The sequence below is a fragment of the Oreochromis aureus genome, linkage group 5 (assembly GCF_013358895.1).
Source record: "Oreochromis aureus strain Israel breed Guangdong linkage group 5, ZZ_aureus, whole genome shotgun sequence".
Classification (NCBI taxonomy): domain Eukaryota; kingdom Metazoa; phylum Chordata; class Actinopteri; order Cichliformes; family Cichlidae; genus Oreochromis; species Oreochromis aureus.
This window is the reverse complement of record NC_052946.1, coordinates 21,562,896-21,585,900: the sequence shown is the minus strand read 5'-3', so window position 1 is coordinate 21,585,900 and position 23,005 is coordinate 21,562,896. Positions and strand designations below refer to the sequence as shown.

The 23,005-nt window shown below is 37.6% G+C and overlaps 1 protein-coding gene across 1 annotated transcript; it reads right to left on the bottom strand.

Annotated features, from left to right (window-relative positions):
* Positions 1–8,526: 8,526 nt before the first annotated feature.
* On the bottom strand, positions 8,527–22,267 carry LOC116311348 (inter-alpha-trypsin inhibitor heavy chain H3-like). Its single transcript, XM_039612648.1, is given in 15 exon segments — positions 8,527–8,588; positions 10,072–10,113; positions 10,799–11,040; positions 15,285–15,406; positions 15,502–15,681; positions 15,791–15,972; positions 16,152–16,262; positions 16,359–16,527; positions 18,107–18,223; positions 18,349–18,477; positions 19,372–19,482; positions 19,579–19,741; positions 21,048–21,152; positions 21,283–21,443; positions 22,050–22,267. Coding segments are annotated over 15 exon segments (1,953 nt in total). The 5' UTR covers positions 22,122–22,267; the 3' UTR covers positions 8,527–8,541.
* Positions 22,268–23,005: the final 738 nt, after the last annotated feature.

Sequence of the window (23,005 nt, the reverse complement as noted above, 5' to 3'; positions counted from 1 at the left end):
TTCTGTTTCCTGTCTTGGCAATAATTTGTCTTTCCACTACTAGTGACTGTATCTAATAATGTTTTGTTTAGGGCAAAAAAAATATTTATGACTTAAAGTATGTAGTTGAGACTGTGCCATTCTGAAACCATCTGAAAGGTGCTGGGAAAAACAGCCTTAGGTTTCATTGCAAGCATTAGACATTATAAGGCAGTCATCACTGGCATGAATATCATGGTTATTTGGGGCTTTTAATGATTTATGAGTTCTTTTTCCAAGGTTGAATACAGCATTCATCTTTAACGACTTTAAAAAGCATGAATTGGATTCTTTTTTGAATTTATTTTAATTTTTGTCTAATCCATAAAGTGTCAAATCTATACATACACCATCACTGATATTTGGTTTAAAGTCGTTTTGCAAATTGAACCCAAGCCAAATGCTTTGGTAGCAATTAACAAGCTTCTGCCATAATTTGGCTGGATATTTAACCACTCTTCTTGGCATAATTGGCATAACTGAGTTCATTTAAATTCATTTCTTTGCATAGAGCCAGCTTTTAAGTGTTGTCCACATAGGCAAATGCCCGGTATATCTTATAACTCATAACTCTTATGTTAGCTCCCCCCAGTTATGGAACGCCAGGACTGCCATAATGAATTAATTATATACACCAATAAATAATTAATTAAATGTGGCAATAATTAATTAAAAGCAGAAACAATTAATTACATAAATATTTACGACACATGTAATTAATTAATTAATGACACATTTAATTAATTATTGACACATTTAAATAATTATTGACAGTTTTAATTAATTATTTAATGATTTATTTATTTAATTCATTTTGGCACTTTTGTCCCCTTCCTCTCTCTCCTTGAAATATTTTTATCTGTCAGCCTCACCCATCAAACTAAGTGGGCGGGGTTTCACGCTGCCATGCAGCTTCTCTAACATTTGATTGGTTGCCGTGCAAAGTAAGTCAAGACAGGTCGATCCTAGATAGAGGCTGTATCCCAATCCAGGCTCTGCAGCCTTTTTTTTTTTAAAAAAATTTTTTTTATAAACTTTATTTATCACACTTTACACATACAGTCAAGTAAAACAGGAATCACATAAAGTATAACAATGTGGTATTACAATGAGGAACAAAGAGAGTGACAGGAACAGTGAAACAAAAGTGAGTACAAAAAATAAAATAAAGGAGAACACAAATAAACAAAAGTTTGCAAGAGCCAAAATCAAGTTAGCAGTTTCAAACGGTTACAGACGTTAACAGTCTTGAGAGCCTTAGTGTTTTTTGATGAGGAGATTGTCCTTATATATTGTGCAAGCTCCATTTTTAATACAAGAAGTTCAGGCTTTCTGCCGAGGACTTTGCTTTTGTGTATGTGAAATTTTGCCAAAAATAAAACCAAATTTATAAAGAAGAAAGCATCATTGTCCTTGTCTTTAAAATTATAATAGCCAAAGATAACACCCTTATAGTAGCTCTGCAGCCTTAAAGGCTGCATTTTAAGGCCGATTACGTCACAGCGGCGCGCCAAAGGCTGTCCCAATTCAAAGGCTGCTTGAAATGCGGCCCTCAAATGCATCCTTCATTTCCCTGAATTTTAAGGCTTTGGCGGTGTAGACTTCGTGGCCCAACATATCCCACAATTCATAGCGCGGCAGTCGGTGTGGATAATTTTGCCGCAGACGGCAGAAGCAGAGCGGCCGAAGAGTAAACTGTTAAAAGTAAGTACTGAATATGATGTCACTTATTTATGTGCAAATGTTGAATAATGGAGAACATTAAAACATTACTGTTGGCTACATGTCGGCAAAGTTATTTGCCATTAGCGATGTTTGTACTTTCAGCGTTTACTTTGTTTTAAAGCCTTTAAAATATAATAATACAATAGTTGACCTTAATCTTACAGAGAATGCGATGATTTTATGAATAATTAAAGTCAGTCATATATCCACAAACACAATAAGCTGAAAGTCAGTGTTGCTGCTCGGTTTGCAGTCCTGAATATCACGGCACAAGCAGGATTCACTGCACTGTTAATGTTAGCTATGTTATATTGCTGCCTCTGTTCGGTGGTGTCGAGCCAAACGGACTTTAACGTGTGTTTGAACGAGCTGACGGTTCACTCGTTAAGCTGAAAGAAAGATGCTTTAATCACAGGAGTCACACATGTGTCCACTGTACCATCTGGGAACTCTTCTTGTTTAGCACTCGTAATAACACAAACACTAAATCCTCCTTCTCTTGTGCTGTTTTGTAGCTGTGCATACACCTGAGACTGTCACCTGTCTGTCTGTCCTGCACTCTCTCTCTGTTTCTTTCTCTCTGATTGTGGAATAAAAGTATGAACATGTATTTATAAGTTACACTTGTGTTTGAATCCTGCAGCTTATCGTACATTTGATTTCCATGTGTGACGACTGCAAGTGTCCAGAGTGAGGACAGACTGAGGGACCCACTGCTGCACATCATCTGTGAGGCTTTGCACCCCTGATGATCCACCAGGACAAACTCAGCAGTGTGTGAGGAAGAGGAGGAGGAAGAGCCAGCAGCAGCTGACAGATGGAGAGAATAGACAGACTGTTCCCTGTTTGTGAAGGACTGCTAGGCAAGTTTAAAATAACTAATTGTCTGTCCTGAATCAGTCTTATTAGGTAATGTTCAAATAATTTGATCATTCCAGTGTTTTCAGTGTGGGAGAAAGTACTCAGGGCCTTCAAGTTACACACTATGAAAGGCAGAAACAAGTTTAATATTCAGAAACCTAAAGTATGTATCAGCAGCAGAATGGAGCTAAAAATAAATGTTTGTTTCAGTTCTATGAAGCTTTGAGTATTTTGGATCAGTAGTGCTGCTGTGTTTGTTGCATCATATTGCTGTAATTGTTTATATGCTTTATATATTCTGAGGTAAGTTGATCTATAGTGTTACATCATATTCTATAAGGACGTTATGTGTTTGTGTACTTTCTGCCCAGTTTGACCCATTTAGCAGAAGTCAGCCTGTTTAAGGCTCTGATATCTATTCTGTATGACTTACAGCAGTTATGACATGGTCTGATTTTCTCACCCAATAAATGAATATTTAATATATCAGTCTACTCTTCATTCTATCAGAAACAGTTGTCACAGCTCGTACATTTTCTTTTTACACATATATGTAAACAATGAGCCAAATTTAGTAATGCTAACATATTAAAAAAACCAATATTTGTCTCTTATATATAATACATCTATATATACACTGTCAGAGATACTTTTCTTTGAGTGAAGATTTAAGGTGATAGGAAATATAAATAACTGCAACTTGAATCTTTACTGAAGCTCAGTATTTGACACAGAGTTCACTCACATGTGCTGTACCAGTGTACCTGCACATGTGATGTGACAATAGAAGTGATTTGATTTGAGAGTTCAAACTCACTGCTGTAATAACTTATAATGATTAATATAATAACTATAATATTGCCATCTCATATTTACACTGACTTTAGTCTCATGAACAACATTAACTAATTGTTATTTACTAGCTAATCTTAAAATGACTGTTCAGTACAGAAACGAAGCCCAACAATCATGTTTTACAGTCCTGTGGTCTCAGTCTCAGATACTTATTAAATCACACAAAGCTCATGTAGAAACAAACAAACGAACAAAATATGTTCTCCTTCATTTATGTTAACCACAAGTTTCCAGCTATCATGGTTGCTAGGCAACCTGGGCAGCGCGACGGAGGCTAGACCGTCCCATTTCACAAGCCTCGCACTTCCGGCCTTAGCGGTCTTTGAGTACGCGGCCCTTGAGGACCGTTGAGGCTGCGTACTTTAAGGCTGCAGACCTGAATTGGGATACAGCCAATGGATTGCTTGTTTAGACTTGGGGCAGCCAGGTATCCCAGAATGCATTTCAAATCACAGGCAGCAATGGTGGTAGTGTAGTTTTAAAATACCCCGTTTTTCTGTCACCAACTACACTTTTAATAGTGTTTTAGCCGCGAATGTCGCGCCGTAATCTTCACACGTCTGGTCAGGTTGTCAACATAGAACATGTTTGCAAAAGTGCTCAGATGTTTCCAGAGATTTCACTAGCTCTGCTAACAGTCAGCTGACAGAGTGCACCGAGCTCACAGCCCCGGTGTTCCAGCTTAACTGGGGTTTTTTGGGGTTTTTTTTTAGTTTGTTTGTTAGTTTTGTTTTGTTTTGTTGTTGTTGTTTTTTGGGGGGGGGGGTTACGTTAACCGGTTTGTTTACATATTCCACTCTCCGTGTTCCACATGTTGCATTCGCAGATTCTCATTTTCTCCGAACGATCGTCTCTTTCCGCCTGGTCTTGTGTCTCTGTGCTTCTGTAACATAAAGAACGAGCTGACATTTTTCTCACGACACCAGCGATCAGCTCAACAGGCCCTCAGTTTACCTGCATGCATCCTCCTCCTCACCTGTCAGCGGTTGTTTAACACCTGCTGCTAATTCAAGAAACACGCCCACGTTACCTGGTGATAGTCACAGTTTAACTGGGCAGCCGGTGCTCGATATAACGCAATGTCAGCGCATTTTTCTGCACAAGATAAGTAAATATAGTTTTTTTTTTTCCGAGCGCAGAGCTGCTGGAGCTTGTTTCCCAACAGAGCACTTTATAGGCGAACCAGCTTCGTTGGCAGCTGATGTCCAATCACCGGCACACAGCTTTGAAACCTCACCTGAGTTTTCGCTCTCAGTGGTTAAACGCTGGACTTAATTCACTCAGGTTTTGTCTGTCGGGTCACGTTTACTTCGCTGTTTTATTTACAACTGAGCAAATCGGTTTGGCTGAGGTTAAAGTTACGTTTCATAACTGCATAGTTTTACAGACGTTTAATGGTTCACTGGCACATGTGTTAGACTGAACCATTCGCTTTTCTTTATCTGGTGTGTTTTGGATTTAACAGTGAATTTTGAGATTAAACTGACTTTTAAAATGTTTTATACAAAGAGGAAAGAGAAGACACATTTCCACCGAGAGGAGCAGAATTTGCAACAGCATGTTCATCATGAAGACTGCAACCTGGACAGAAATATTATATCATCTGTTTTTAAATAGTTATTCAACTATATTCTAAGCACCAGCGATCTGTTAGAATTTTTAGAGTTTACTTAACTAAAAATAAATGAGGTTAACATATAATTTGTGTGATTGTTTTTTCTCTTTCTCTTTTTTTTTTTTTTTTTTTTGCTTTTTGGTCATGTTATGTTTAACTGGCAAAGGTTTGTTACAAACTATGAAACACATCGTGCAGACTTCTGGATGTTAGAAGAAAACTAATACTGCCCATGAATGAGACTAAAGGCAGGAAGGTGTCCTTTAAAACTAAACATGTTAATAGGACCTCCACATTTATATCATATTTTATGATATCGCAAGTGTATTTCAGTAATAGCCAACTGATTTCAGTGTAGTGGTGAACAGTCACACAGCTCACGTGGGCGTTATCTGTGATACTCCTTAACTATAATTTATCCAAGTTAACTTCAGTTAACCATTCAGACAGTTCTTTTGCAATGATAAACATAAACATCCATGCTGCCGGTAGGTTTCCGCTGTCCCAGCTGTTTACATTACAGCTGCTTATGCAGTAACCATGGTAACCACGGACTCTGAGCTGCTGGATCCACGGAGGTCAGACAACAATTTTACATATATGATCTTAAAACAGGACACAGCCATTATCCGTCCTGGCCTCATATCAAATGTGAACGCAGACTGAGTCTATGTTTGACGTTTGCTTTATATCTAATCTTCCTCTCAAACATTTAAACAGCAGCGAGTCTGCAGCTGAGGGAATACAAACTCAAATTGTCGGAACAGGTTAGCTCGTTTCTTGCGTGTATTCATTTGGTGATTTATTAAATGTATAACTGTTATTCTAATCTGCTGCTGAGTCTCTTACGCTGATGAAAATGCAGAAAACACAGATCACGAACACCTGTTCAACCAATCACTTTCATTCCACTTTGATCTGCGACAAACTGACGGTTCATCTCTGTTACAGTGTTGCGTTAGACTGCTATATTTTTTTGTTCTTTATGCTGTAGATTTCCACGTCTCTGGAAAAGTTGGCAGTAATAAGGATGATTTTCTGTAAAATCATATTGATATGACCCGTGACATATTCGTAGATGGCAGTTAGATTAGTCAGCTGGGAAACTCTGTGTTAACTCATAGAGCTGAAGATATCGTGGATATGCTGACCTCGCTCCGTGGTGTACAGGTCCGTTTACCCTCATGATTAATATTCACAATAAAAATATTAGTCGAACATCATGAAGTCTGTATGTGTTTCATAGTGTCGAACAACCTTTGTACAGTTAAAGCCAGCAGTTACTACATGATGGAAACACCAACGCTATCTCTTTTATGCGTTTATACAGGTCATGCTGATTACTGAACAAAAACCCAAAGATCAGCTGTTAATCGAATTTATTTGCTCTCTCTCCTCCTTAAACATGTTTTTAATGTTAGTTATAATTCAGAATTGGCGACTGAAACACGTAGGACACATAAGAACATCAGGAAATAAAACCCCGATAAATATAACCTCAGTAAAAGAAGTCAGTGTCAGCGGGGGTTATAACAGCTGTGTACCGGGGCCTGCGCTTTGTCGGTTGTAATAACAGCTCGATTGCTTGCGAGGCGAGCGGGTCTATCCCACGCTTTGCCGTGAGACTGGGCAGACATCTCCGAAATCATCGAAGCACTTTTGCAAAGAGGCTGTATCTTGACAAACCGACCAGACATATGAAGATTAAACCACTACATTCTCGGCTAAAAAAAATATTAAAACGGTATTTGATGACACACAAACAGGGTTTTTCAAAGTTCAGTTCTGTTAGTTTCCACATGCCGGTTGTTGTGTGCTAAAAACAATGGCCACCAGGCCAAAGCAATGGTTTTGACTCGATCAGCGTTAACCCCGCCCCCTGAGTTTGATGGGTGAGGTTGACAGATAAAATTATTTCCTGAAGAAGTCAACTGTGCCAAAATGAATGAATTAAATACACCATTAAATAATTATTTAAATGTGGCAATAATTAAAATGTGAAAAATAAAGAAATAATTAATTGTGTCAATAATTAATTATATGTGTCATTAATTAATTAAATATGTCAATAATTAATTAAATGTGTCAATAATTAATTAATTACGTGTCGTAAATATTTATGTAATTAATTATTTTCGATTTTAATTAATTATTGCCACATTTAATTAATTATTTAATGGTGTATTTAATTAATTCATTATGGCAGTCCTGGTGTTCCATAACTGGGGGGAGCTAACATAAGAGTTATGAGTTATAAGATATACCGGGCATTTGCCCGGTGGGCTGATGACTTATTATTATTATTATTATTTTTGTAACGGCATGAACAATGAGAGTTGGTGGATTGGCCAGATGCTGGCCGATGTGTAAGAATAACTCAGTTGTTTGGTGGTGGCTATGGCGGAGCTTCCACAGAGGCCAGCAGGTGGATGAGGGAAGGGGAGGCAGGAGGAGGAGAGACCCGAGGCAGCCGCCTCAGGTAATAACTTCAGGTAAGAAGTTATGACCTGCAGTCTATCTGGGTCAGATATAAACCAAGTTTAGGTGGAGTTTATTTTCGTTGTGCTGACTTTTTACAGTCAGTTACAATAACTCGTACTGTGTACTAGCTAGCATGACGGAGTTTCTATACAGCTGGGTGGGTGCTATGATGTTACTGATAGTGAACTTTATTTTATTCATAAGGTTAGTTAGTAGAGTTGCCAACGGCTCCTTAAAAATGGAATAGACCCTCAGAGAAAATATTACACGTTTCGTATTGAGCTGAGAAGAGACGCAGTTTGTCCCGTACTTTAGCTATAATGAAAAAAAGACACAAAGCTGGAGTTATTCTGTCTTTACGCTACACAGCTGCCTCTTCTTCTCTCATTCTCTCCCCTCCCTCTCCTGCTGCTACTTCAATCATGAATCTAATCAACGATCAGCTGATCGGCTTTTCTGTCTTGAGTCCCGTCTCTCTTGTTTGTTTTTGGTCCAATTTGTGCCAGAAAGAGGAAACCAGCAGCTAAACAACAGCAGCACGTTTAAGCTTGATAAGCTGTTGTTAGAATTTATTTAATATTACTTTCTGTACCAGGATCCTTTTCTATGTCGCTGACAGCTGGTAACTGTGCAGGGGCGGGTCTAGCAAAGTTTTGTCAGGGGGCCAGATAGGGCATTAACTGGGAAAGGGGGGGCACAAAAACATACTTTTCTTTCTAATTGTCTAGCTTTCAATAAATAATTATCTGAATCTTACAACCAAAGTTTTCATCTGATGTAAAATGTATAGAAATCCATTATTGTATATAGGTACTATATATATTTTTTGCATACAGGTATAACAGGATAGCTTCAGTTTAGTTTAGTTTTTTAAACTTGAGTATGAACTTGCAGCAAGATATTTAAAAAAAAAAGCATTTTATTGATTGAGGTTGTCATAATTCATGCATGAAAGGGTTAATATAGTTAATTTATTTAGTACAAACTTAAGCAGTCATACCTTGATGGCCAAAACTGTGTACATTTGGGAATCCTACAAAAACAAATTCATAACATGAAATTATGAAACATGTTCATTTATATTTATATATAATACTTAACTAGCCAAAATGAAGCAATAAACAAGGTCTATTTTTCTTATTTTTCTTATTTCAAATATGTTTTTCATTCAATTCAGTGCAATTCAAGTTTATGTATATAGCAACAACAGTGGGTAAAGACTAGGGATGGACCGATCCGATATTACGTATCGGTAGCGGTCCAATACTGACCTAAAGTGTGTAAGTTCATCTCTGAATGTTTGTAAAGCATTCCCGCGTTAAGCTTAACAACCGAGATATGGAGTGACTTTCTCTTCTCTCTCCCTCCCACTCCTGTTGTTACTTCAATCATGAAACTGATTAATGATCAACTTTTCAGTCACGACTCCCGTCTCTATTGTTTGTTTTTGGCCCACTTTGCACCAGAAAGAGGAAACCAGCAACTAAACAACAGCAGCATGTTTAAGCTTGATAAGCTGTTGTTAGAATTTATTTAACATTACCTTCTACACCAGTAGAGCAGGGTGATATGACCAAAAGATTTTATCACGGTATGCATTTGAAAATTTGCGATAACGATAGAACTGACGATATAATTGACAGTAGACAAAATATTTTACAACTCCACAACTTTAATAATGCAAAAAACATCAATGTATTTTCACTTAAACAAGCAGCTGTTTTTTATGCGCATTAAAGTTATATAAAAATTTAACAGTGTAAATGCAAATTCCTTGCTGAAAGTTTAACCAAAAGGCATTTCCAGTGGAAATTGGCCGACATATCCTCAGCATAACCATGTATAATGTCAACAAATCTTAAAAAAAAGGTTATACACACACAATACGGTAATATTATGTTGAAGCACAGTACGTATTACTCCGCGAGGCTCCTGCCTACGAGAGCCGTAATGCTCCAACAATCCATCAAGCGATGCAGGTTCGTAGCTTAGCAAAGTGGTACTAAAACATTTGACAGATTTTTGAGCGCTGCGTACCACACAAAATCGTTTCGAGGTCAGTAAACACAACCAGAATTCATACATAAGGCACATGGGGTTATAAGGGGCACTGTCGATTTTCAGAACAATCAAAGGATTGATTTTAAGTGTGCCGTATTTTCCAAAAAACACGGTAATAACGACGGCCCACTAGCATGCTCTACCAAAAATAGTGCTTTGATGTGCATCTGACGGACGAAAGTTAAACCAGTTCCACACCACTGAAGTTGCAGCATTTTTACAAACTAATTCTGGTTCATCCGTTTCATTCAACGATCCACTTTCGCCCTTCTCATCCTAACAGTTTCCCTGTAAGTCAATTCGATTTGTCTGAACAAGACTGAAGTGGATTCTTCAGACTGAAGAAGTCACTTAGATGAGTAGAACATTTCAACAGAATGAACTGTCTTCCTTATCTGGATTATTGAGTATACATTAAAACATACAGTTTGTTTAATTACATCGTGAAAGAATACCTTGAAATGTTGAACGTGAACTGAGGTACTTAATGTTTCCTACTGAAAAGACAAAGATTATATGAGATGAGAGACAGTCATAAATTCCTGATCTTTAATGCATTTTTTTGTTAAACCTTTTGAATTTAAACTGAAAATCTGCATTTCAATCAAAATCCACTGTAGGGGAAGCAAAACTACAAACATGTATCATTATGAAAAATTTTCAGCATGTCCATTCAAGAAATTGAAATTATGTTCTACTTGATGACTACCATGGTTCATGGTTTTGGAGCAGTTTTGTGTTTTTTCGGTCTTTCAGTAAGTATTCTCAGTTGTGGTTATTATGTGTGAGTTTTGATGTTTGAAGTTTAGAGCTTTTAGTTTCTTTTCTAAATTTTTGCAATCATAGTAATGCCTCTGTTTCCGGTCTGCACTGGTCAGTAGCTATCAATAGTGGTCCAAGGAAGGAACAGTGGTGAACCAGCGATGGGGCCATGGGTTCCTAGGATCACTGAGAAATGTGGGGAACAAAGACTGGCATGTGTGGTTCGATTTTACAGATGTGCTACTGTGGTTCAAAGTTCATTCTAGTTCTGACAGAAAGGTATTACAATACTCAGTGCATGGCAGTTTGATGTGTATTGGGCTTTTTCCTTAACTTGACAATGACATTAGTCTGGGGGCTAAAAGTGGAAATTATGAAGCATTTCATTAATTTCAGTCTTTTTGTGTTTGTGTTACTCACCAAATGGACTGCCACTCAGGTGACTACTAGGAGCCAAATATTGTCTTGAAAATGAGTGACCTACAGGGGGCTGCCGTCTCTGTGGTGTTTCACCTTCCTTTGGTTTATGAAACACATCTGTGTTCTCTCCTGGAGGCTTTGTGACCACCATAGATGTGAGAGGAGTCACAAAACTGTATTTCAGTGACAGCTCCAAAGCCTCCTTCTTCACTTTCTCTTTCTCCGGACCGGATAACTGAAGTCTGTGCCACAAAATATTAAATAAATATGAATGTTAAGAAAGAATTAAATGTCCACTTTATTGTTCAATGTTTGATAACTTCTGCATGTCCCTGGCCCATTTAGAGTGTTTTAAAAGTACTGCTGTAAAAACTCTAAAAAGTACTGTAATTTTTAGAAAACTGAAAGTTTATTCTAATCATAAACATGGATAAAACAATATGTTATCAAGACAAATAGTTTCAACAATGAGGTCATGTGCCACACTTTTTAAAGCTGGTGCTCGTTTCCAGATCATCCAAAAAAATTCACAAATACATTCAATAGTGTCATGGTGGGCTGTGTGCAGCAGGCAGGAAAGGACCCAAATGCTGGACTTGGAAATGGAAGGTTAAACTTAAAGTGGCAGCGTTTAGTGCTGCACGAATTTCCATAAAAGTAAACTTCACAAAAAGAGACCAAACCCTCAAACTAGAAACTCATGAGACTAACAGGAGCACGAGAAAAACACACAGCATGTAAAGGGTACAGCACGACAAAGGGCAACGGAAAACACAGGGCTTAAATACACAGTGGAGTAATCAGGGAATAGGAGACAGGAGGGAAAATCAGCTGTGAGAAATCAGGGGTAACGGGTAGTGATGGTAAATTCGATTCTTTTTACTGAATCGAGTTTGAATGAGTCACTCATCAAAATGAATCGGCTTTTTTGAGTCCTTTGAATCACTGAGTCAGTTGCCCACAGAGTGCAAAAGATGTACATTTTCAATCAAACTTAACCCTCTGGGGTCCAGGGAATAATTGGCTGTTTTTGACTACTTTTGATTTTACCTCTATATTTCACCTTTAAAAACTGTTTATCTTGACTTGTTTGGTAGCATTATTTTCAGCACAACCTCAAATATCTGAAATTGGAGTTATTTTTTCATTTTGGCATACTATACGAGCACAACTGATCTAAATTCAGACAAAAAAATCAAAATCCGAGTAGGAAAAAGTTATATTTTTTTCCTGTAGAACCCACAAACATGTGTAACGAATCATTTTCATAACTTGAAATGCAAATAGAAATTGTACATTTCTAAAAATTATGCACAAGTTTTGCAAACAAAAAAGTTATATGGTACTATTTACCTAAAAATGCAGCCAAGGCCTCGGGCGTTTTTTATATAACCATTTAAATCTATTTACAGAACAATCAGGTGTTCTGCATCAAATAAGAAGGTACACACATTATTTGTGCCAGTCCAGAAAAATAGTTTGTGTTCAGTATAAGACAGAGGAGAACACCAAAGGCCTAAACCCTGCAGGTCTGACAGCAGGAGGTGTATCAGTCCAGCTTTCAATGTGGAGACAGCGTTTACACTGGAATCTGCCTTTGGTGGCTTTTTTGTAGCAAATGTGACATTCAGCAGTATAACTGACACACAATACAAAACAATAACTACACAACACACTAACTACAGCTTCCAAACACGCTAAACCTCACTAATGTCTCACATATGAAAACTTGCTCTCTCTTTTTCTTTCGCTCGCCCGCTTTCCGTCGCAGGTGTCACTCCTAAAACTTCCCCCTCTTCCTAAACAACCAAGTGCCACATGTTGCCATATCATTTTTTTGATTGGCTGACATGGTAAACTTTAACACCAATAGGGAAGGGGTGTTTTTTCTTCTTCTTTTTTCACTCGCAAGCGGAGAGTGTTTGCTAGCGCTGTGCGTAGAAAACGCCGTTTTTACCGTTCTTCCCACTGTAAACACCAGTGTTTTGTTCAGAAAAAAACATCATGTGTATTTTTTATCATAACTCTGGTTTTACGTGGCCCATCGACACAATTCAAAAACTGGTATATAGTTTGAAGTCCGCACTTTCGACCCAAGTTGAAATGGAGACTCTAGCTGTGTCCCAAAACGTAGGCTGCATACTTCGGAGGACCCGGCCTTCGCGGTCTACGTGGGCCGGGTCCTTCGAAGACAGAGAAGGCCGGAAGTGCGAGGCTGTGAAATGGGACGGTCTAGCCTTCAGATATGCGTCACTGCTGTGTCGGTGGAGTTTAATAAACTCGGCAGTCTGCTCCTTGCTATCTAAAATATCACAGAACACTGGTATAAATTCTCAACCGTCTCACACTTCTGTTTAATCAGTTTTATGTTTGACGTTTATTCAGCTATGTGAAAATCCTGGAGGAACCCAGGATTAATAAAGTTTTATTTAATCTAATAATCTAATAACTTTGATCTAAGCCAAACCGATTTGCTCTGGAACAAATAAAACACTGAAAAAAGCCAAACAATTACATTTTTAAGTTATCCGAGTGACTTATATATCATGTTTAACCTGAGTAGCGAAAGACAGCGGGGGTCTGAAAACAATGAAGCCGGGAGTCCGCTGCTGTCGCCGCCTCAAGTGACCATTGAACCCCCCGGCTAGCTATCGAGCGGGTGGGTAACATATGTCTCCGAAAACATCGGCGCACTTTTGCAAATTTGCGATGTCTTGATAAACCAAGCAGATATTTGAAGTTTACACAGCTACTTTCTCACCTGAAAACATGTTAAAAGTTTATTTTGTGACCCAGAAAGATTGACAAGAGTAATTTTAAAACTTAGTAGCGGCCGCCATTGTTGGAAACTGAAATTGGCTGGGCCGCGCTATGAATTCTGGGATATGGTGGGCCACGAAGGACCCATCCTTCAAATTCGGGGAAATGAAGGACGCATTTGTCGGCCGCATTTGAAGGAGTCGACGAATTGGAACAGCCTTCGTCGCCTGGCTGTGACGTAATCGGCCTTCAAATGCGGTCTCTGAAGGATGCAGCCGACATTTTGGGACACAGCTTCTGAGTCGCTGCATATTGTAGCTGTGTCGTCTTAAATTGGTCATGTGATTTTGACACGCCGGCGTGTCCGTCGACCCCAGAGGGTTAACATTGGTTGCCAACCAAGAAGAAGAAGAAGAAGAAGAAGAAGCTGTTAGCCGGGAGGAAGGGGGTGAGTGAGTGAGTGAGTGAGTGATTCGTTTATGCTACGATTCAGCACAGAAAGGGAGGGTGTGAGTGAGTGAGTGAGTGATTTGTTCATGCTTACGATTCAGCACAGGAAAGGAGGGGGTGCGTGAGTGATTCGCTTATGCTACGACTCCGCACAGGAAGGGAGGGGGTGAGTAACTCAAATGTGCTGTTAGCATGTTAGCAGAGCGATGCTACTGTGAACTGAGGAGCTGTTGTCTTGATGTGAGCTTCCTACTCAGGTTTTTTTCTTCCATTTCAGAGCAGAAATGTTTCTGTTAAGAAACTGGCTGTTGTTTTCCCCCCGCAATTTTAATTATGAGCTAGATATATTTGTACTAATGAAATTAGTCAGTGAATGAGTCAGTTGGGCTTGTGAATCATGATTCACGAGTCAGTAAAGTGATTCTCGAGTATTAAACGATTCGTTCATGATTTGCACATCACTAGTAACGAGACAAGGGGAAGCAAAACTAGGTTCACTGCACATAGGACTGGGACTTTTCAAAATAAAACAGGAAACAAGAAAAAATTCCCAAAGACGCAGACTTGACACTGCACTAAACCTACACTAAACTCGAGGGCACAAGACAAAAAACCTAAGAACTAAATTCTTAACCAGAATAAACTGAAACATAGAATAATAATAATAATAATGATCAATAAAGCACAACAAGAGAATCAGAATATAACCCATAATACAAAATAAAACTAAAACATAAGGATCTCAAAATGCTGGGTCAAAATGACCCAGGACCATGACAAATATAAAATAGGGGTTCTTATGTCATCAGCTCCCTGTGTGTTATGAAACAAATTTTAAAGACAGATTTTTAACTTGCTTATAAAGTTGTGACTCAGTTATTTATGGTGGCAGGTGCTATCAGTGTTATGAAATAGAAACACAACAGGAGAAGCTGGTTAGGAATCTTTTACCATTAGCTACTTTCAGCCACTCCCTTATCCATAAGTTTATCCACATTTTATGATCGGGCAGCTTTTTATGCCAATGCCCTTCCTGCCACAACCCCAAGGGATTTGTGACTCCTCTCAGAAACAAATCTGGGATCTTTTGCCCCTTAAAAAAATGTATAAAGCTTGTCAAAAGCAAATTACTGTAAATATGTTACTTCGGGGAAATTATTAAATAACTTTGGCCTTTTCTAAAAGCCCAACTTTATTGTGCATTTGACCATTAAATAGTTTAAGGAAAACTGTTAGGAACAGTCAAATGAGGAAAGATGGCATATATTATACTCACTCTTTGTCTAGAAGCTGTTTAACTGTGAGGTAGGCCCAAACCCTCTGGATACGGTCATCAGACACTGTTTGAGTGGATTCCACAGTTTCATTTGGATTAGAGAATAATATTCTTCTATTACTCTGTAACAATTCAAATGCAATGTAATGTCAGTATAGATACATGGAAAACAGTTTAAGAAAATGACAACTGATGAGTACTGTGAATCCATCTTTACCGAAATGGCCACAACTTGAGGGGTGGAGGTTTCAATATTGTTATCTGTGATCTCACCGGCCACCACAATCTCAGAACCATTATAATACTGGCTGAAGTTAGTCTGGGTTAGATTGGTCCCACCCACATAGATCATCGTCACATCTGTTAATAGAGGTGTGGCCACCTCTTTATAGAAACCCTGTTGATATACAATGTGGACATTATACAAACTATTCTTGTTTTTTCTTTCAATCCTCTGCGATTTTTAAATCACATCATAAGAGTATTTACTGTATAAGGAAAATTACCTTCAGCTGTAAATCAGCATCAGAGTCGTCATATATCCGTCGTGCCACACCGTTATTTTGCAGCGACATTTTTTCAAGAAACTTAAAATCAACATCAAAACCAAAACCAAGACAGTACAGTGGGAATTTGCCTGCAATAGCCTGTCTTACATTTGACTGAATATTCTCCAGATTTGTCACCCCTGAAAAGACACAAGATATACCCAGATAAGATCAGAAATAACAGTCTCAATAATGCTAAAAACCACTTGATAAAAAAGCTTAAAAATGATAACTAAATTAGATACAGTATATAATCACAAATATCACTATTTCTTGAAGTATTCTTGCACATTTATGTAAATGTGTGCTTTATTATAACCTGAGGTTGGGTCTCCATCTGTAAGAAGTATCAGAATAGATGCTGAACCTTCTCTGCTATGATCATTCAGCATACGTGCTCCTTGCAACACTGCTTCATTTATATCTGTGGCTGAAATTCAACAACAAACAAACAAAGTTTCAGTCCAAACATTTTCCTGTCAAGTGTTCATATTCCAAAATATATATGTTTACTGCAACTTCTCACATCCTCCAGCTTGTATATTGCTTGCAAAGTTTTTGGCACTTTCCAGGTTTTTGCTGTTGGCCTGAACGAGTTCTCACTTCCAGTGAAAAATGTTGCCATTAAAAGTGATCAGACCAAAGTGATCATCTTCTGCCAGATCATTCAAAATGTGGATTAATGCGGTCCTAGTCTGGGAAAAAAGAACATATTACATATTTAAAGTGCATTATAAATTTAAAACATGTAATATGTTTAATAATTATAAACTGAAACCCCCCACATAGTGCTGTTAAAGGTGTCTTCCCTTTTCCTGATTTCTTATTTTTGGGATATTTGTCACAGTTGCATGTTAAAGATTATTAATTTAATTTTAACATTAGGCAAAGATGACCCGAGTAAATGCAAAGTACAATTTTTAAATGATCATGATTTAAATAAAAGAAAATCAAAACATAACCATATGTATCTGTTTCCATGTATAAAAGTAATTGCCACCCTCCTAATTAAATGTTCATGAATTAACTAAGATTAACCACATCTTTTGGAAAGGTAATTTCCACACCCAGGCCTGATTACTGCCTGACCTATTGAATAAAGAAGCCACTTAAACAGAACATGTCTGACAAAGTGAAGCGAGCTAAGAAATATCAACAAACAACACATCAAGACCTAAACTAATGAAACTTAAGAACACCTGAGAAACAAAGTTACTGAGATATATATCAGTCTGTAAAAGATTATCTGTTTGTGCGTTGAAGCTCAAGCATACTAAAATTATGCCGCACGGCAGTGATCCAAAACACACAAGCAATTCCACCTCTGAATAACTGAAAAATAGAAATAAATAAGTAAAATAAATAAACAATCCATGTCAGGACTTAAATCCTGTTAAGATGCTTTGGCATGGCCTTAAACTGACCGTTGTAAACCCTCAAGTGTGGCTGAAAGAATTCTGCAAAGAAGAATGGTCCACAACAACGTTAAAGACTCATTGCAAGTTATCTCAAAGACTTGATCGTACTTCTTGCTGCCAAGGCCAATTATTAGTTTTAGAGTGCAATTATTTTTTTCACATAGAGCCGGTTTCATATGCTGTGTGCGGCAGGCAGGATTGGAGGACCCAAAATGCAGACTCGACAAAACTAAACTCAAACCCTCAGCTTAATTGCTGGAATCCAAGATAACAAAACAAACTGGAAAAAAATGAACTAAGCAAGCAGGCCGAACACACAGCAGGAAATGAGGGAAAACGTGACGCTGAACAAAGGAAACGCAGACACTAAATACAAGAGAGAAACAGGGCAAAGAGGAAACACCAGAGAAACACAGCTGGCAGCTAATCAAGCAGACAAGACGGGAGAGAAGCACACACACACACACACACACACACACACACACACACACACACACACACACACACACACACACACACACACAGATATCCAAAACCAGAAATACTAAGTAAACTCAGGAGCATAAGCATACTAAACTAAGAAATAAACAATTCAGAGAAGATTAAAAAAACCTCAACCTCAAAACACAGTAAAAACAAACCACTGGGTCAACGACACAGGTACCCTAACAGGTGATACTTTTGGAAATTGTTTTTTCCAAAATAAATAAAATCATCATCATTTAAAAAAAGCATTTCGTATTTACTTGGGTTGTCAGTATCTAATACTAAAATCAAATAAATCTAAAGCATGTTGGTGTGATAAAGATGCAAAAATTAGGGAGGGGGGCAAATAAAGACCCTTCAAAGAATTTACCTGGAGAATTTTTCTGCCACGCATTGAGCCACTCTGATCAATAACAAAGACAACATTTTTTGGCACTCGAGGAAGATCAGATGGAGCAAAGTGATGAACAAAGTACCCGTCAGATTTCTAAGGAGCAGTGAGAAGAAGGTTCTTTGGTCAAAAGATAATTAAAGGAGCAGAAAGATATAATATTAATTCAACAAACTTTTTTTTTCTCTTTGTGTGTACATTGATAATTGACCAGGTTTTACCTTGATGTGTCCGAGTCCATTGTCCCTGTTAACATCATAAACAATAACTAGATCTCCATTCATACCCTGATCACTACAGCTGTCACACATCTTCTGTTGGTCAACTGTTGGATAGAAATACACCCACGCCTGGAAACAGAATGATTTGATTCTTTACACTCATGAGAGACAGAGAGGTCAGTGATTTTAATTTCTGTTTACTTGATCAAAAAAATTGTATCCTTTGCTTCTAAACCTTTGATTGCATTAATCTGAAAGGCGAGAATGTACAAGCTGAATTTCAAAATATTCTGCACCATGTGTAAGATCTTAATATAAAAAAAACTTTCAAACAACTTAAACTCCATATTAAAGAATAAAAGTCAGCAGCTTAAAATTCAGTTTTCTAACAAGTCTAATTATACTAAAAAATATTTGCAATAGGTCTGACTGGGCATAAAAAGAGAAGCGGGGAATTTCAGCAGTAAAGATGGAGTCTCACCACTTTCTCAAAGACTGTCTAGGAAACTAGACAGTTATAATATGATATATTAAAAGATTCAGAATATAGAGATATATGTTTTTACTCAAGGACCAAATGTTTGAATCAGTATTTTATCATTGTCCATTCAGTTGGCACTACATCTAAAATAGACGAGACTTTGTAGTAGCAATCACTGCATGAGCTCAGGAACACCTGAGAAAACCATTGTCAGCTAATATGGTTTGTTGCTGAATCCACAAATGAAAAGAAAAAAAAGAAAAATCAACAAGACTGTGAAACACTTATTTCTTATTGAATTTCTTATTTCGTATTGAATGTGGACTGAGGTGATAAGAAATGCAACTGTCATGTACACATGGCATGGATAACTTGTGTATTTGTATATTTCTGTGTAGCTTCCACCATTTAATCCTTGCCTCTGCCATCACTCGCTTCCTCTTCCTGATTTTCAAAGGGATCCTACAACCTACCATCCTATGCTGATAGTATCTCAGTTTCACTTAATGTTTTGCAAAACTGACATTTCCAATATACTGTACCTCTTTATCTATGTGAGTTTTAGTGATGGCATTAGCGAGGGCTTTGGTGCTCAGGCCTCCTTTCACATCAATGAAACTGATGCCAGCTTCCTCTTGAATGTGCACATCCACCTGTTATTAAGTACAGTAAATATAAGATCTAGTCATGGCTTACCTCAGCATTGTTCTCCTAAACAGTCACTGACCAGATACCAACAAGACAATCACCTTGAAGTCTCTGACAGGCTGCATGGGTCGAGCATGAATTTGCAGCTCGTACTTGCCATGTGTTCGTTTCATTAATTCCTCATATGTGAGTTCAAAAGTGACCTTTTTGTGAGCAGCCACAGTTACTGAGGTCTTAAATTCCTCCAGAGTCCTTCCTACAGAACTATAGCAGAAACAATAATCATTTCCTTAAATAGAATTTCACAGCAGGTTATTGCTAAAATGAGAACATTAAAAAAACAGAACAAAAAACCCCCAAAAGCTTCTGGGGGTAGTCCTCTACCTCTCTCCCAGCCCTAACTCTTCCCCACTCTGTCATACAACATGTCCTTCACATAGGGTCTTGAAGGGAGGGGGGTCATGGATCGTATAGGTTACAGTGAGTGAGGCTATTCATGTGGCTTTGCTGGCTGTTCTGCACAATGATTCCTCTGTTCATGAGTGTAATTAGGTGCACCAATTTTATTAACACTATAGTTTTCACATTGTCATATTCATCCAGTACACTCACACTCAGAAACACAAACTTGTTTTGTGTGACTGAAAATTGTTTCTATGTCAAGTTATAAATGACTGAACTCCATATTTTACATATTGTGTGGAAGTGTGGGGAAACACATATAAAAATACAACCAATCCATTAGTCACAGTACAGAAACGAGCACTGCGTATTATTCACAAGGCTGGTGATCTAGATCATACTCACAAACTCTTTCTTCAGGCAAAGTTACTTAAATTCCAGGATCTGGTTAATTACAATACATCCATAATCTTATACAAAGCCTTTAATAAACTTCTACCTGCAAATTTACAAACTATATTTGAAATTCGAGAAAGGGCTTATAATGTGAGAGGCTTCGGAGAATTTAAATTACCCAGAACTCGAACAACCCGTAAAGGTTTTTGTGTGTCTGTATGTGGTGTGAAAATCTGGAACAGTCTGAGTTTACAACTGAAACAATGCAAAAATATTCATAAATTTAAATTCCTCTACAAACAGTTGGTCTGGTCACAGTATACTCAATGATGGTTTTGGTGTGCTCTGTAATGTCTGTTCTCTTACCATTGCTGGTATGGATTCCAAAAAAAAAGAAAAAAAAAAAAGTGTATGTATGTACATATATGTACATGTGTGTGTAGATGTGTGTTTGTTACTATGTAATTATTATTGCCTGTTACCTGTGGTAACGTAATTTATAATTAATATATTTTGTATTCAGTTTGCGAGCTGCCGTTGAGATGCCCGGGGCTGTTGATGTGTTGTTTGGTTTGCAATGATGGGCGTAGCTGTGGGAAGCTATTGTTTTTGTTGATGAGTGAGTATAGGGTGGGATTTAATAAGTTTTCTTCGTCCCACTCCTTTTCAGGTAAATTTTGTTTTTTGTTTTTGTGCACTTTATGTTTAATATATGTATTTTGTTGTGCCTGAAATGAACAAATAAAAAAAAAAATAAATAAAAAAAAAATACCTGACAAGTCCAGCACTTTCACCACGGGACACAGCTTCAGTGTACTGCTGCTGAGCTTGCTCCTTAGCTTTCACAACACCATCATAAACTTGGCCATCGATAAACCTGAAGAGGACCAAGAGAAGCCCTTGTGTAAATACACACTATTGAATATCCTGTTATTTGTTTTTTTATTGTAGAATTCTTTATTTGCAAATGTCTCTGGATGGTTACACATTATTTTAACTTCACACACATTCGAAATTTACTGATGAAGGCATTCTTCGGAATCCGAACGTGAAATTCAATTTCCTTTGACTCGTCTACACGATTGGCTACACGGCTTGTGATGACAGTGGTGGCATAACGACTGGTCACTGTGGAGTTGATGTGAAAGCTGTAGATGTCCCAGTCATCCTGAGCAAACACAGGAGGCACATTTTTAAAAAACTGGCTTGGCTGATCGTATTGGTTGACCAAAGGTCAGATGTAGTTGAAAAACAATGTGTTGGTGGATGACATCAGTGAAATCTAATTGGTTTAACTGCAGCAACACCCCATTCTTTTTATTTTTCATCGAGTTTTAACTATTACATTCTTTCCCTAAAGAGTTGATTTCCCAGACCGACTGGGAAAAGAAGTTTCCAAAATCAGAATAATATTACAATATTTAAGTTAAAAAAGAATAGACAAGAAATATTTACTTAATGGGACTTGGCATTTTTAACCTTAACTTACCAATACCATTATTAAATACCAAGCTTTAACTATTAAAATTTGCTCAAATTTCCTTTTGACTTTGAACCAGAGCAAGAATAAAGTAAATATGCAAACAGAGATTGATCAGAATTCCTTCAATTCACGAGACATTATGCATTCTTACTGTATATTAGCTAGCTAAAGAATTTAACCTTTCATTTTTGCCTCCTGTACATGCGTAATGCAAACAGACACACACACATTTTTTTAGATTTTGGATCCTTGAAGTGGTTCTGTGCCCCTTTTTAAGTATTATGATCTTACCTTGTTTGGCAGTGTGGAGGCCAAAGACAGCAGCAGTCCAAAGAGAGTGAATTGCACCACACTTCTCTCCATTATGCCTCCTACCAGAGTGCAACCAAGGCAGCTGAAACTGCCTTTTGAACTCAAAAAAGGACAGCATTGCTGTGTAAATATTTTCAATATTTAAAGCGCAAACTCTACTTTCTGTCCTCTTTTGCCAACAATAACAAACACCCCCCCACACACAAAACGCTCCTCCAACAAAGTGATTGCAGTTTTGTGAGCTTTAATGTTGACACTGAGGGTCAAACCTGTGCACTTTACCAGGACTTTGTTACCACAACAATCTTTTCATTTGTGATAACCCACACAGTGTAATGATAAAGACACATGGAGACAATTTGACTTTGTTATTATTGGTTAAAATAATACAATGCATGAAATTACATTTTCCACGACAATTGTACAATGTAAAAATCGGTCAGTGGTCTCTGAAGGGCAGATTCAGCAGACATAAGCCAGCTGGCCATTATGAGAGGAGAGACAAGGTTATAGTCAACAGTGCTGTCACTGCAGAAGAGACACCAAAACAGTTAATACATCTTTGTGTTTAGGAGTAATTATGGAAATCTTAAACAATTTTTCTTTTTGAATGTTGAAAATGAAAACAACATCTTTATCATGAACATTACTGAAAACTGAAAACATTACAAAAAATGTACCTTGTAAATCTATCTCCTTGTTTTTAATCATTAGCTATAGGAACTTGATGTACCTCCTCAGAAACTACTGGTTCTAGAGCTGAAAAAAGAGAGTGAAAGATCAAAAAGGAGGTACTTTTAGAGAAAACACTATCAGTGGGTGTAAACTTTAATTATATTGTTAACCTGATATAAGCTAATGCAGCATGTATTTCCCCAGTAATGTATATAGCATTAACATAAAAAGATATCAGCCTTTTCACTCACCTAAAACGC